The sequence below is a fragment of the Grammomys surdaster genome, unplaced genomic scaffold, assembly GCF_004785775.1.
Source record: "Grammomys surdaster isolate TR1022 unplaced genomic scaffold, NIH_TR_1.0 260, whole genome shotgun sequence".
NCBI lineage: Eukaryota > Metazoa > Chordata > Mammalia > Rodentia > Muridae > Grammomys > Grammomys surdaster.
In genome coordinates, this window is record NW_021604701.1 from 453,882 (window position 1) to 469,326 (window position 15,445).

Here is a 15,445-nt window from a genome sequence, read left to right on the forward strand (position 1 = left end):
AACTCTTTAGTTCCAATAAGCTCATCATTTAGCATTCCAAATCTAAGAGATCTCTAATCTAAGAGATGTGGTGTTTGTGCTTCCAGCTTAGCTGCAGACAGTACCTGTACTAGCATTCTCTGGCACTTGTAGCCTGCCCTGGAGTCACTCTACCAACTAGTTAGTCATTCTTCACTTTGCTTTTCTTCAAATCAGTTATGCTGTGGGTTTTTTCTTCAGTTTTTTTTTTTAAGATTTATTCATTTCTTTTATGTGAGCACACTGAAGCTCTCTTCAGACACACCAGAAGAGGGCATCAGATCCCATTACAGATGGTTGTGAGCCTCCATGTGGTTGCTGGGAATTGAACTCAGGACCTCTGGAAGAACAGTTAGTGCTCTTAACCACTGAGCTATCTCTCCAGCCCTTTCTTCAGTTTTTTGAGACAAGGTCTCTACATAGTGCTGGTTGTCCTGAAACTCAGAGAGATCTGCCAGCCTCTGCCTCCCTGGAGCTGGGATTAAGGATGTATAACACTATTCCCCACTTATACTGGTGTTTGGATGCTATCACATCCTCTCTTTGAATTGTTAACTAGATAAGAATCTGATTCACCTTCAGAAACACCAAGTGCAGCACTCTATATGCTGTCATCAAAGAATTAGTGTTAACAATGTGCCTACTGGATATTGAGTACATCACACAGGCCTCTTGTTTAATCCTTACCATAACTTTTGAGGTGGAAGGTAGTGGTTTTGTGTTTGAACTGAACATCCAAGGCTCAATGTGACCTGTCCATGATGAATGACATAGTAAGGCGTAAAACTGAGACTTAACCTTATACTGAATGAAAAGCAACTATGTAACACTGAGTTCTTTTTACTCTCTTCACTGTGACACCCAGAACACTTCTCTGGATACCAACCAGTACCCTGCAGTTCAGTTTAGACACTCTCCAGAGTTAGTGTGAGACTACAAGTTTTAGTCCTCAGTTCCACAAAGTCTTCCTTTACAGGGTAGTGTTAAAAGAATTTTCTCCCAGTGTGGAAGAACTAAGCAATGTCTATCCCTTCTCTAAAGATCCGAATGACAAACCAAAGTATGATTCACCCTGGAGAACCAATGAGTTTATGAGCTTACATTTCACAGGTGAGGAGTTATTGACTGAAACGGGTGAGCAAAGTAGTCACACTGGGAAAGTCCGCCCAGCGTGATGATTTTCGCTTGGCTGCAAGGATGGAGCCCCCTTCCCCCAGTCCTTTCCAGTCTATATACTACAGCCCCTCCATGAAACCTAGAAGCTATAGTACAGTTAAAGCAGCTATGAGTATTTGGGTAAAGGTTCAGTGACGCTCCCTGCCCTTCCTGGGAGGGAATATCACCAAGCCCAAGCTGATCTTTGGCAAGCAGATGCAGCTGGTCTTATAACATGGCAGTTGTTCTGCTCAAAGGATAGTGCTTAATAACACATTGCTACAAATTGGGCTTTTATGCTCTTCCAGGTCATAGTACTCCTAAAAACAGTTTGTTATACTTAGTTTATTAAAGAAAGTAAACCTAGGAACAGGGAATAAAAAGGATATGAAGGAGATTGCATGCCGGGCAGTGGTGGCGCACGCCTTTAATCCCAGCACTTGGGAGGCAGAGACAGGTGGATTTCTAGTTCGAGGCCAGCCTGGTCTACAGAGTGAGTGCCAGGACAAGGGCTACACAGAGAAACCCTGTCTCGAAAAAACAAACAAACAAAAAAGGAGGTTGCAAGGAGCTCCCACACCCTCCAGCAACACCACAATCCCTTCAACTAGGTGCATTAAGCTACCAGTGGTTCTCAACCTTCCTAATGCTGAGATCCTTTAGTACAATCGCTCATGTTGTAAAGACCCCATCCATAAAATTATTTCATTGTTACTTCATAAGTAATTTGGCTACTGTTATGAATTGTAAATATGCGTTTCCCAGTGGTCTTAGGCAACCCCTGTGAGGTTGAAAACCACTAACCTAACCCTCAAATTCCATTGTTTTATGCAGTGCTGGAGATATTTTTGGACAATTAATGAACTAAGTAAGCATGCTTAAGTAGTTGGCCATTAGCGATTAACCCATATTTATAGCCCTGGAGGTTGGGCAGCCCCACCCTCTAATGATACCTTGGTCTTATGGCTACCTGCTATTCCAGTACTGGGACAGAGGGTGGGGGGTGTCTAACCACCAACCATTTCATCAGCAAACACATCACTCAGTAGATTTTTCAGAGTTTTAGGAGCTATGTGCCAGGAGCCAAGAACAAAGACTAATTTTTCATAGCTCCTTCTATTTAAAGTTTCCAACCCTGTTCCTGAAAGAGCCCCCCACCCCATGGTGTGGATTAACTATTACCCCACTCTTAAGATCTGTGGCTGCAGGGACTTACCTTGTCTTGTGCACTAATGTATCCCCAGGGTCTAGAATTCAATTTAGTTGACTACTGTTCAATAAACATCTGAAAATGAAGACTCATTTAAAGGTTTGGTAAGTACCTATTCCCACCAGGGTTGTTAAGTGAGGACAGGAGACTGGTTTAGATGCTCTACACAGAAACCTTCACGGGTCAAGTGTTCAGAGGCAAACACTTGGGCTTGACCTCTGGGGGCCAGTTCAGCTTGCTATCAATTGGAACTTAACAGTGACTTCACTGAAGAGTTTTCCTAGGTCCCCTGATTAGTGATCTCCATGTCTGAGAAAATACTTCTCCAAATATCCAGCTTCTGGCCTGTTCACACCTCATGAAGATTTAAGGGGAAAACAAAGGCATTTGCACTTTGGACTCTGAGTGCCACCCACCATGGCCTCAGCGCTGCTCCTACCTAACGTCACTTAGCACACAGAACCCCTCTCTGTCTTTGCATTCCCCACTGCTCCTAGGTTTCCTGCAGCTTCTTAAGCTTGTGCCTTTTCTAAGAGTGGCCAGGGGGATTGGTGCTGTGGCACCACTGCACATTTGTCATCCTACCATTATGAGGTGATGTCAGGAGGACTGAATCAGTTCAAGGTCATCGTCTGCTACATAGTGAATTTGAGGCCAGCCTGGGATATATAAGACCCTGACTTAAAAAACAAAACAAAACAAACAAAAAAAAAACAGAACAAGCCTCTTCAGATTCTATATTCCCAAAGCTATGAGTCACAGCTAAGGTCACACCCATTGACTTTTTTTTTAAGAGTTATTTATTTATTTATATGAGTACACTGCAGCTATCTTCAGACACACCAGAAGAGGGCATCGGATCCCATTACAGATGGCTGGGAATTGAACTCTGGAAGAGCAGTCAGTGCTCTTAACCGCTGAGCCATCTCTCCAGCCCTACGCCCATTGATTCTTGAGCGACTCCGTTATCCCAGGTCTCTGTCCCATTCTGGAGATGTTCCCCACCTCCTCATCCCTGTCAGTCAGATTTCCATTCATTCTCATGGCCATCCAGTCATCTCTCCTGTCCCTCCCCATACCTGACCTTGAACCTCCCCATCCCCGGAGCAGAGACTGATGGCCAACCAATAACCAGCCCAATTGAGACCCATCCCATGGGCAAGCACCCATCCCTGACACTTTAATGATAGTCTGTTATGCTTGCAGACAGGAACCTAGCATGGCTGTTCTGAGAGGTACCACCCAGCAGCTGATTCAGACAGATGCAGAGACCCATAGATGAGCAGTGGATGGAGCTTGGGGACTCTTATAGAAGAGAAGGATTTGGGGACCTGAAGGGGATAGGAACTCTATAGGAAGACCAACAGAGTCAACTAATCTGGACCCTTGGGGCTCTCAGAGTCTGAACCACCAACCAAAGAGCATACACAGGCTGGACCTAGGTCACCTGCACATATGTAGTAGATGTGCAGCTTGGTCTTCCTGTGGGTCCCAAACAACTGGAACAGGGGCTATCCCAAAAGCTGATGCCTGTCTGTGGGATATGTTCCTCTAGCTGGGCTGCCCTGTCTGGCCTCAGTGGGAGAGGATGTGCCTAGCCCTGCAGAGACTTGATGTGCCAGAGTATGGGGGGAGGAGGGTTACCCATGAGAGGCCCCACCCTCTCAGAGGAGAAGGGAAGGGCAGATGAGGGTAGGATTGTGGGACAGGGTGACTGTTGGTGGGGGGGAGGCAGTGAGCGGAATGTAAAGTGAATGAATGAATGAATGAATGAATGAATGAATGGAAGAAATGTTGAAAACTCTTTAAAAATTGAACAAGCTGGGTGGTAGCAGTGCAGACTTCTCCCAGGCCCCTAGCAGTGGTATATGTCATTACATGCTACCATAGCCACCAGGTGCTCCAGGTGTGGGGCTGCACATAAAAAGAGTGCCCACCATCCAGTGTTCTCTCTCTTCCCGCATTTTCTCCCCCAACCCTGACCCTGTTCTCTGTCCTTCTCTGTGCCCCATCCTCTCCATTGCCCTCATGGCTCTGCTCCCATCTGTCTGCCCACCTACAAGTCTACTGTCTGCCTTTAACCCTTCTCTAGGTCCTCATTCCCTTCCTTCCCCAAATAAATCCCCTTTATACCAGATCTGTTGCATGGCATAATTTTTTAAGGGCACACCTTGGCATGAGCCCGCCAGGTACCCCCTCACAGCATTATATTTCATAACACTGTGGGTTTGTTTGGGTTTGTTTTGTTTGGACAAGACCTCACTAGATTGGCCAGGCATGATTCTTCACTATTGCCTCTCCAATGCTGTACACTTGAGACACACCAAGTTTTATATTGTTCAAAACACATGTTTTTGTTCTTTTGAAACAAAAATTTTTGTGTAGCCCTGGCTGGCCTGGAAATAGCTCCCTATACCAGGCTGGCCTGGAACTCAGAGATCTACTTTCTTTTGCCTTCCAAATGCTAAGATTAAAAGCCTGCACTGCCACAAACTGCAAAAGCATTGCCTGATTGTCACACATAGAAATTACTGATTTTATTCTGTAGATATCTCAAAAGTACCACTAATAGTCATGATTATCAAGGAAGAGCATGTGTTTATTGTATACAGTCTTGAGTTTGATCCCCATAAAACTGGGTTTTATATCTACCATTAGGTGCTATGAAATAAAGATGTACACACACATAAGAATTTTTTTTTTTTTGGTTTTTCGAGACAGGGTTTCTCTGTGTAGCCCTGGCTGTCCTGGAACTCACTCTGTAGACCAGGCTGGCCTCGAACTCAGAAATCCACCTGCCTCTGCCTCCCAAGTGCTGGGATTAAAGTCGTGTGCCACCACTGCCTGGCTTTATTTACTTTTTATGTATATAGGTGTTTGTATCCATGTATATCTGTGCACAGTGTGCATGCTTGGTTCCTGAGGAGGTCAGAAGAGGGCTTTCAGATCCCCTGAGACTGGAGTAACAGACAGTTGTGAGCTGCCATGTGGGTGCTATGAATGGAACCTGGGTTCTCTGAAAGAGAAGCCAGAGCTCTTAACCACTGAGCCATCTGTAATGGCTATTCCTGGTTGTCAACTTGACTATATCTGGAGTGAACTACAATCCAGAATTGGAAGGCTCACCTGTGATCCTGATCTTGAGGCTGGGAGTTACAAGTTTCTGACCTGGATCTTTACTTGGAGATCTTGAGGCATAGTGGCTACGAATCCCAGGAGACTAAGGCAAGCAGATCTCTGAGTTCAAGGTCATCTGGGACAAAGCAAGTCCCAGATCCAGGCATGGTGGCACACACTTTTAATCTGGGCCACACCTTCTGGTGGAGACCTATATGGGGACATTGGAAGGAAGGAAGGCTCACTCTTCTTTGGCTGCTTACCTTGTGGGACTAAGCAACTACTAGATCCTTGGACTTCCATTCACAGCTGCTGCTGACCATTGTTGGGGAGTTGGACTACAGACTGTAAGTTTGTATCAACAAACTCCCTTACTGTATAGAGACTGCCTATAAGTTCTGTGACTCTAGAGAACCCCCAACTAATACACCATCTCTCCAGCCCCCAATCTTATATATTTATTCATGAGTTTAATAAAAGCTCTGAGAAACAGAACTGTAGAGATAGCTGTTATTGTTCTTAGGAGGATCTAAGTTTTGTTCCCAGCATCCATATCAAGTGGCTTACAACTGCCTATAACTCCAGCTCCTGGGGATCTGATGCCCTCTTCTGGACTGTCAAGAGGTAAACAGAATCATCAGGCACACACACATAAAAAAAAAAATCTAAAACAACAACAAAGAAATTTGAACACAGGGCATAGTAAGAGACTTCATCTTAAAAAAAAAAAGCAACTAAAAATCAACAATGAAACCCTCTCAACTCTGAGAAGGGATGTACAGCTTTGGGCACACTGCCAAAGGCTTTCATGTCAAAATATTGAAGTCCTCTGGTTTAACTGGGTGTGATGGTGTATGCCTTTAATCCTAGAACTGGGGAGGCAGATTTGAGAGTTCAAGGCTAGCCTAGTCTACAGAGCAAGTTCTAGGTCAGTTGGGGTGACACAGTGAGACCTTGTCTGAGAAACAAGGAGGAAGTCCAAATCTAATGGTATGAGGTCAAAATTCCTTAGTCTGCTTCTCCCCTTCGGTTCTAGATGCCATTCCCAGTGATTGTCTACATTGTTTGGCAGCATTAGGATGAATTCAGGGCCTTTCAAATGTGAGGTAAGTGCTCAACACTGAGCTACATATACCCCAAGTTCTTTTTGTATACATTTTTCCTATCCTAGTGCTAGTTTGCTCTGTACACCATAGCACACCTGACTTCATGGTACTCTACTGAACACTTAGTTTCCTTCCAAGTAGTGCTATAATGAGTATGTGTATGCCTTTTATGCAATAAATTCTTAGAAATGGAGTTCTGGGGTCAATGATATATTTCTAAATTTGAGAATTCTGCCAAATTACTCTTCATAGAGGTTACGATTCACATTCCCACTTCCCTTGTACATTCCCCAGTCGTGCTGAATGTCTTAAACTTTACCAGACAGTAGTGGTAGTACACACCTTTAATCCCAGCACTGGAGAGGCAGAGGCAGGTGGGTCTCTGTGAGTTCAAGATCAGCCTTGTCTACAGATCAAGTTGAGGACAGATAGGGCTACACAAAGAAACCCTTTCTCAAAAAACAAAAACATAAAAAAATCTTTAAAATGCCTTGTTTGTTTTGTTTTTTTTTGAGTTTTGGTTTTTGAGTCAGGATCTGTCTGTGGAGCCCTGGATGTTTTGGATCTTGCTATGCTGACTGAGCTGGCCTTGAACTCACAGAGATCGTAGAGATCATAATACCCTTGCCTCCCAAGTGCTAGGATTAAAGGGCTGAGCCACCACGCCCAGCCTAAAACTCCTCAATGTTTTCCTTTTATCAACTCCTTCAGAATCATAATTACCAATCAAAGGCTAACTTCCCAAAGGGTCACTTAGTGTAAGAGGCTTATTCCTCCCTACTTTCACCCAGGCTAGTTTTAATTGTTCCCCAGGCCACAGAATCTAGTTTTTTTGGTACAATTTTCCAGTCTCTGACTTCCTCTTGGAGATGACAACAGGCATTCACAATATATTGAGTGGGTCACTGCCCAGAGCAGAAGACCGGGTACTAAAAAGCTTTTCGAAGTTTCAAGAGTTTTAGAGTTTATTGCCATTATTCATTGTTACAGATATGTATGTGAGATTATTTACTCTTTGTGGGTGTGGACTGGGGATGGAAGCCAGGGCCTTGCTTATGCTAGGCAAGTGCTCTATTACTGTGCTGCATCCCCAGCCCTTTGAAAGTGGTTTAAGGTACTATTATATTATGTGAAACTACTACTTCAATACTTTCTTTACATTTTAGCTGAGCGCTGATTTGAGACAGAGCCAAGATATTGTATTCCAAGTTGGCCTGGAACTTGCTATGTAGTTCCAGACTGGCCTTGAACTCATAAGCCCCCAACCTAAGCCCCAGTGGTCTGGGATTACAAGCATGTAGCACCATGGCTAGCTTATTTTGAACACTTTTCTGTTATAGTGGTATGCCTGCTTAATGGCAGAAATTCAGAGTTTTTAAAAATGGGAAAGTTGAGTCTGTAGGCAAAATCACCAATGTCTACCACTGGATGGAGTTGAAGAAAGAATATGTTGTGTTAAAAAAAAAATCAATCATCAGTTATAGGGGCCAGTGAGATGGCTCAGCAGGTAAAAAGGTGTTTGTTTTGTGTGCTGGTTTGAGTAACAATGGGTCCCATAGGCTCATATATTTGAATACTTAGTCATCAGGGAGTTGTACTAATCCAGAAGGAATAGGAGGTGTGGCTTAGTTAGAGGAAGTGCATTTCTCTCTTCTCATTGCCTGATGATCCAGATGTAGAACTCTCAGCTACTTCTCCAGCACCATGTCTGCTTTTACGCTGTCTTGCTTCCCACTGTGATAATGGATTAAACCTCTGAAACTGTAAACAAACTCCAACTACTTTCTTTTGTAAGAGTTGTAGTGGTCATAGTGTCTCTTGTCAACAATAGGACACTGACTAAGACTGTGCAAGCCAGGAGACATGAGTTCAGTCTTGGAAAACCATGTGAAGGGAGCTGGAGTGAATGACTCTTGAAAGCTGTTTTCTAACCTCCACACTTATGGGGTGTTACATGTATTCTGTGCACACATTTCATGTATACACACAAATACTAGTTAAATTTTTTAATTAAAAAATCAGCAAATTTTTATTTTTAAAGCAGTATGGTGCTTTATTATTCATTTTACATTTTTATGTCATAAAAATAGCACTTAAAAAATTTTAAAATATAGAGACAAAGTACTATCGAGATGGCTCTATGACCATCTTGCTGCCAAGCCTATGGACCTGAGTTTGACTCCCAAGACCTAAATGGGGGAAAGAGAACCAGCTCAGCAAGATGTCCACTGACCTCCATACACTTACTGGGGCACATACACACACAAAAGAAATAAATATAACAACTATATATAGAGAGATGGATGTAGATACCACTGGGGTGAGGAGCCAGCTCAGTCAGTGAACCTCTTGCTATACAAGCACAAGCAAGAACGCTGAGTTCATTCCCCAGAATCTGGTGTTGTGGCAAGAGTTTATGATACTAGTATTGGGAAGATAGAGACAAGAAGATCCCTATCACTTTCTGACCAGTCAGTCTAGTAGAAATTGGTAAGTCCCAAGCTGACAAAGGGCCCCCATCTAAAAAATAAAAACCAAAAAATCAAGCAAAAAACTCACCAAGGCTGACAGGAAGAACATCTGGCCTTTACATACACACATGACTGAACACTCACATATGCACAGTTTTAAAAATAATTTTTAAAATAGGTAACATAATATTACTCATATAAAGGTGAATCATAATATAACCCATCGTCTTAGGGTTTTACTGCTATGAAGAGACACCATGACCAAGGCAAGTCTTATAAAAGACAACATTTAATGCGGCTGCCTTACAGGTTCAGTCCAGTATCATCAAGGTGGGAACATGGCAGCATCCAGGAAGACATGGTGCAGGAGGAACTGAGAGTTCTACATCTTCATCTGAAGGCTGCTAGTGGAAGACTGACTTCCAGGCAGGTAGGATGAAGGTATTAAAGCCCACACTCACAGTGACACACCTATTCCAACAAGGCCACACCTACTCCAACAGGACCAGACCTTCTAATAGTGCCCCACTCCCTGGGCTGAGCAGATACAAACCATCACACCCATGTGCTAGGTTTCCATTGCTGTGATAAAACACCATGACCAAGGGGCTCAGCAGGTAAGAGCACTGACTGCTCTTCCAGAGGTTCTGAGTTCAATTCCCAGCAACCACATGGTGGCTCACAATCATCTGTAATGGGATCTGATGCCCTTTTCTAGTGGCTGAAGACACTACAGAGTGTGTGTGTGTGTGTATATATATATATATATATATTTGGTTATTTGTGACAGGGTTTCTCTGTATAGCCCTGGCTGTCCTGGAACTCACTTCTGTAGACCAGGCTGGCCTCGAACTCAGAAATCCACCTGCCTCTGCCTCCCAAGTGCCGGGATTAAAGGTGTGCACTGCCACCACCCGGCCAGAGTATTCATATATATAAAATAAATAATTCTTAAAACAAAACAAAATCCTACCACGACCAAAATGGTTTATTTCTTCTTACAGGTGTTAGGTCACTCTTCTTCACTGAGGGAAGTCAAGACAGGAACTTGCAGGAACCTAGAGGCAGAAACTGAAGTAGAAGCCACAGAGGAACACTGCTTATTGGCTTGCCCCTCAGGGCTTGCTCAATTTGCTTTCCTACACAATCCAGAGGTGGCACCGCCCACAGTGGGCTGGGCCCTCCCACATCAAGCATTAACCAAGAAAAGTGTCTCATAGATTTACTTACAGGTAATCTGACAAAACAAACAAACAAACAAAAAAACCCCAACCAGGACAACATGCAATGAACATAAAAGAAAAGTGTACTTTTTTTGTCTCTACCCTCCAGGCAGGGTTTCTCTGTGTAGTCCTAACTGTCCTGGAACTCTGTTGACTAGGCTGGCCTCAAACTCACAGAGATTCACCTGCCCCTGCCTCCTGAGTGCCACCACCTGCTGGCTAGGAAAAGTGTTTTTATATTAAATTTTGTCCTTTTAACTAGGAATTGGAGAATACCTGCTTAGTTTAGCACAGACAACGTCATGGGAGAATCAAGTGCCTTTTTTTCTAATTTTAAATTAGACCATTTAGTTTTGTGTGTGTGTGTGTGTGTGTGTGCAAGCACATAGCATAGACGAGGAGGTCAGAGGATATGCTGGCTACTTTTATGTCAAGTTGTCAAAGCTAGTCATTTGGGAAGAGGGAACCTCAGTTGAAAAAATACCACCAAATCACTCTGTAGGCAAGCCTGCAGTGCATTTCTTTAAACTGATGATAAAAATATGAGATGGCCTGACTCATTGTGGGTGGTGCCACCTCTGTGTTGGTAGTCCTTGGTTCTAAAACAAACAAACAAACAAGTAAAAAACCAAACCTCAATCAAAACAGCAGGCTGAGAAAGCCATGAGGAACAAGCACTTCTCCATAGCTTCTGCTTCAATTTCTGCCTCCAGGTTTCTGCCTTGACTTTCTTCAATGATGAACTACTGTGTGGAACTATAAGTGAAACAAACCCTTTCCTTCCCAAATTGTTTATGGTCATGGTGTTTTTTTTTTGCAGCAATAGAAACCCTAACTAAAGCAAAGGACAAGTTATAGTTACCAGTTCTCTCTACCATGTGGGTCTCAGGGACTAAACTATCAGATGTAGCAGAAGGCACCTTTTCCTGCTGAGAAACCTGCAGACCTCCAAGTATCTTCTTTGATAGACATTTATTTAAACAGAAAGTTGAAGAGTTGGAACATGGCTCAGAGAGAGCTTGCTGCTCTTGCAGAGGACCAGTTTGGTTTCCAGAACCATCTGTAACTCCAGCTTCAGGGACTCTGGTGCCCTCTTTTGTCCTTTGTTGGTACCCGCACACATAGGCACACTCAGAAAAACATGCATGCACCTTAATAATAAAAAATAATTTGAAGCAGAAAGTTGATGTTAAATGGCTACTTGGCCACCATGTACTATATTAAGACAATACCTGTCCTGGAAGATCAAGGTTGACTAACTTGAATTATCCTTTTCATGTACTAATTCACCTTCTAGATGCCCAAGGTTTTCAGGGCCTGAAATGACTCCTCTGAAGATGGTTTCAGAGTTAATTTATGGAACACACTGAGGGTCAATATTAGTCTGGGGAAAATGGGAATACAATGGGAATATAAATTAAAAGGAGTTCGCATGAGTCACTGCCGAGAACTGAAAGTGATTGTACTACATAATATTACCCACGCGATCTTACCTATGAACCCACACTGACAGTTCACAAAACATGAGGATTATTTCATACCTTTTAAAGAGATAAACAAAATATAAAACACTTATTCAGTCTTTCATATGATTTTATTTTCTCCCTTCAACCATAATAATATGATATCCAAATTTTGTCTTAACTGGTGGGTCTGTAAACACAGGCTTATCCATCCCACTGACAGGCAAGGCAAATGCTGCTTCTTGAAATGGACCCACCATGGATCCTCTGGTCATCCAACCCAAGTCACCCTGAAAAATCCAAAAGATATATAATATCAAGTGGCCTTAAGAAAAGAGAGCAGTTCTGCTGTAGCTTCCAAGAGTTCCAATATAAATACAATGGCTCCCTGGGCTGTATTATTCATCTGGCTATGTAGACGCTGTCTCACAAGGGACAATGGGAGGAAGAAGTCTAAGACTGGATGGGGCAGGAGTGTTCATAATCCTGCTGCATTCGGAAGTAATCTGTGAAAGGTTTGTCGTGCCTACCATTTAGCTACATCCTTAGTCCCATAAGCTGGACATTTCTACTTTTCTTGAAACAAAGATATTACTAAAATTAATGATAAATGATAAAGAGAAACATACCCCTTGTCTGGCTTTATCTTCACTATATTGTGTGGCAACTTCACTGAATCTCATCCCAGACTTTAACTTTTCCATGGCTTCCATGATTTTCCCATGTTTTTCACATAGAATATGTCTGACCTATAAGAGAAAAGCATACTCTGTTAGTACTTGGAGAAGAAAATGAATCTTCTTGCTACAAGAGTCACATCTGAATTATCCCTGGTAACTACAAAACATCTAACTCAGTCACTGAACGTAGTACAAGTTTGCCCAGTGGAGTGACTGCCACAAACCCATTTCTATATCAAACAGTATCTCAGAACCCCAATTTAGATGGAAAGTGGGCAGTTAGCCTATGGGAATCTCCTACCCCTCTCCATGTACCTAAATGGAAACTGGAAGAAGAAACGTAATGGTTGACTGTTTGGGTCCTGGAGTCCAATCTCAGCTCTCTTCATGACCTTGGACATGCTTTAAGCCTCCAAGACTGTTCCCATGTGATTATGGAGGAAGCTATGCAACCAGCATCAACAAACTGCTGCTGCCTGAGTTCAATCCCCAAGACCCATGTGGTAGAAGGAAAAACTGACTCCTGCAATTGTCTTCTGGCCTCCTCTCTGCCTGCAGAGGCCAGGGATACGAGATACCAGATTCCCTTGACCTAGAGTTACAGTCAGCTGTGAGCCCCCATCTGACATGGGTTTGAGGTCCTTCCAAAAAGTCATCTTAACTGCAGAGTCATCTCTTCAACCCAACAAACACCATTTAAAAGAAACTTATTCCTCTTATTGACTGTGCATATTTGTGTAAGGATGCATGTGTACCATAATACTCATGAGGAGGTCAGAAGACAGTTGCAGGAGTCAGTTTTTCCTTCTACCACCTGAGTCCTGGGGATTGAATTCAGGTCATAAGAGTTGCTGGCAAGCAGCTTGTATAGAATGTGTCTAGTCCTATCTAGATGAGACAGGTATGCAAGCTGGACAGCAAAGGACAGCATGCTGGGGGACAAGCATGGCTCAGATCTCAAGCTGATTTAACTACAGCTTCTAGACTGGTTCTCTCACTGAGCATGGTGTACACCCATAAACTCAGCACCTAAGAGGCTGAGAAAGGACAATCATAAATTCTAGGTCAGTCCTAGGTACATAATGAGTTCAAGGTCAACATGGGCTAAGAACTCTAAATAAATAAACAAGAAAGAGAGGGAAAGGATAGAGGAGATGCAGGGGATGTAACCCGAGGCACCAAGGAAAGTAACTGTAGTTGATGCACGCCTTTAATCCCAGCACTTGGGAGGCAGAGGCAGGCGGATTTCTGAGTTTGAGAGTTCGAGGCTAGCCTGGTCTACAGAGTGAGTTCCAGGACAGCCAGGGCTACACAGAGAAACCCTGTCTTGGAAAAAAAAAAAAAAGAAAAAAAAAAAGAAAAGAAAAACTTTTTTTTTTTAATTGTGAAATCAGTATATTTTCATTTAAGGGATTTTTGATTCCTTAGCTGTCCATCCAGGTCATTTATGTTCAAGATTTTGAAAACAGAACTTTCTCAAAGAAAGATGCTTAGTTCAGTTATGCTATTAGCCCTTTATTCTCTTATCTCTCCTTGAATTAAAGACAACTTCAAAGTGCTAAGTGCTTTGTATGAATGGATCTCATTAAATCCTCACATTAGCAACCCCTGAGACTAGACTGGTGTTTAACTCTGGCAGCACATTTGAAAAACCTCCAGAGCTTCTTAAGATATTCAGGGGCAGGTCCCAAGTCCAGAGATCCTGATGCAGCAGACCTGAAGTCCCCATGGGCACTGGAAGGTTGAGCTCTTCAGGAATATAATGAGCTCAGTCCTCAACACCCAGGTAGAGAACCACTGGCCCCAGTTACCTGCTGACTGTAGCACAGTGCTGGCTGGCTTGAAGGAAATGGGAAAAGGCTGCTGAGCAACACTGAGGGCCGTCCATGATTGGGTTTGGGGTTCCCATTACCAAGACTGGGTCTCCCTAGAGGGCCTCGCACTTTGGGTTCTGTTCAGAGAAAGTGGCCTACTGGACTGACCCCTCTTTGAGATCTAGCAGGTGAATGAGTACAAGGAAAAGCAGTCAAGGTTCCTTAGTGTGAGGATGAAGCCCTTAGAGGCATTTCCATTTCTGAGGAGATTTGGAGGACAGAACATATGGAAGCCTAGGAGGTGCTGAGGAGCATGGCCAGCTTTAGAACCTGAAATTGATCTGAACAGATAGGAAACAGAAAGAGGGAGTCTCAGCAGGTATGACTCAGAGCCCTTAGTGACACAGGAACAGCATGTGGTTACAGAGGTGTGGTTGGTTCTAGGGTTCTTGTGGTACCTGAGCATTTGAGAACAATAGAAATCCTAATATCCTTTAGCAGGTACATGCTAAAACAGATGTGATACTTCTAATATGAAACAGAACTTAGCAACACATAGTAACAAACTACTGTCGAAACAATCTGAATGAAACCACCAAAAAATTACACTGTGCAAAAACTAGCACTCACCAAAGGTCATATGATTCCATCCAATGTGACATACTTAAAATTATTAAAAATTGGGTATAGTGGCACATGCCTTTAATTCCAGCACTTAGGAGGAAGAGGCAGGTGATTTCTGTGCGTTTAAGGCCAGCCTAGTCTATACAGTAAGTTCTAGGACAGCCAGGGCTACACAGTGAGACTCTGTCTCAAAATGACAAAACAAATACAGAAAATAATAATAACAAAAAACTCACCCAAAATGGGAATAGAAAGACAAGGGATAGGTTAGAAGCCTCTAATTCCAACATTTGGAAGGTAGAAACAGGAGGGTAAAAAAGTCAAGGCCATCCTTTGCTACACAATGAACTTGAGGCCACCCAGGGCTAAAGAAGACTCTGTCTCAAAAAGACAAAAGTATGTGTGTTGAGGGGATAGAAGTAGAGGCAGGAGGAGGGGGGTGTCTAGTTATAAAGGGGCAATGAGAGTGCTCTTTATATAGGGTGGAAGGCTTGAGGTGTAGCTCAATGCTCTGTATCAGTGTCAGTATTCTGACCATGCCATTGAACTATATAGTTTTAGAAG

At 43.1% G+C, this 15,445-nt stretch overlaps 1 protein-coding gene across 1 annotated transcript in view; it reads right to left on the minus strand.

The window, feature by feature from the left end:
• Positions 1-11,875: 11,875 nt before the first annotated feature.
• Positions 11,876-15,445, minus strand: part of Pin4 (peptidylprolyl cis/trans isomerase, NIMA-interacting 4) — a 7,702-nt gene continuing 4,132 nt past the window's right edge. Inside the window, exons 3-4 of the mRNA XM_028775797.1 lie at positions 12,393-12,512; positions 11,876-12,053 (exon numbers count right to left, since the gene is read on the minus strand). Coding sequence (XP_028631630.1) covers positions 11,895-12,053; positions 12,393-12,512 — 279 coding nt within the window. The 3' untranslated portion in view covers positions 11,876-11,894. The remainder of the gene's footprint in view (positions 12,054-12,392; positions 12,513-15,445) is intronic.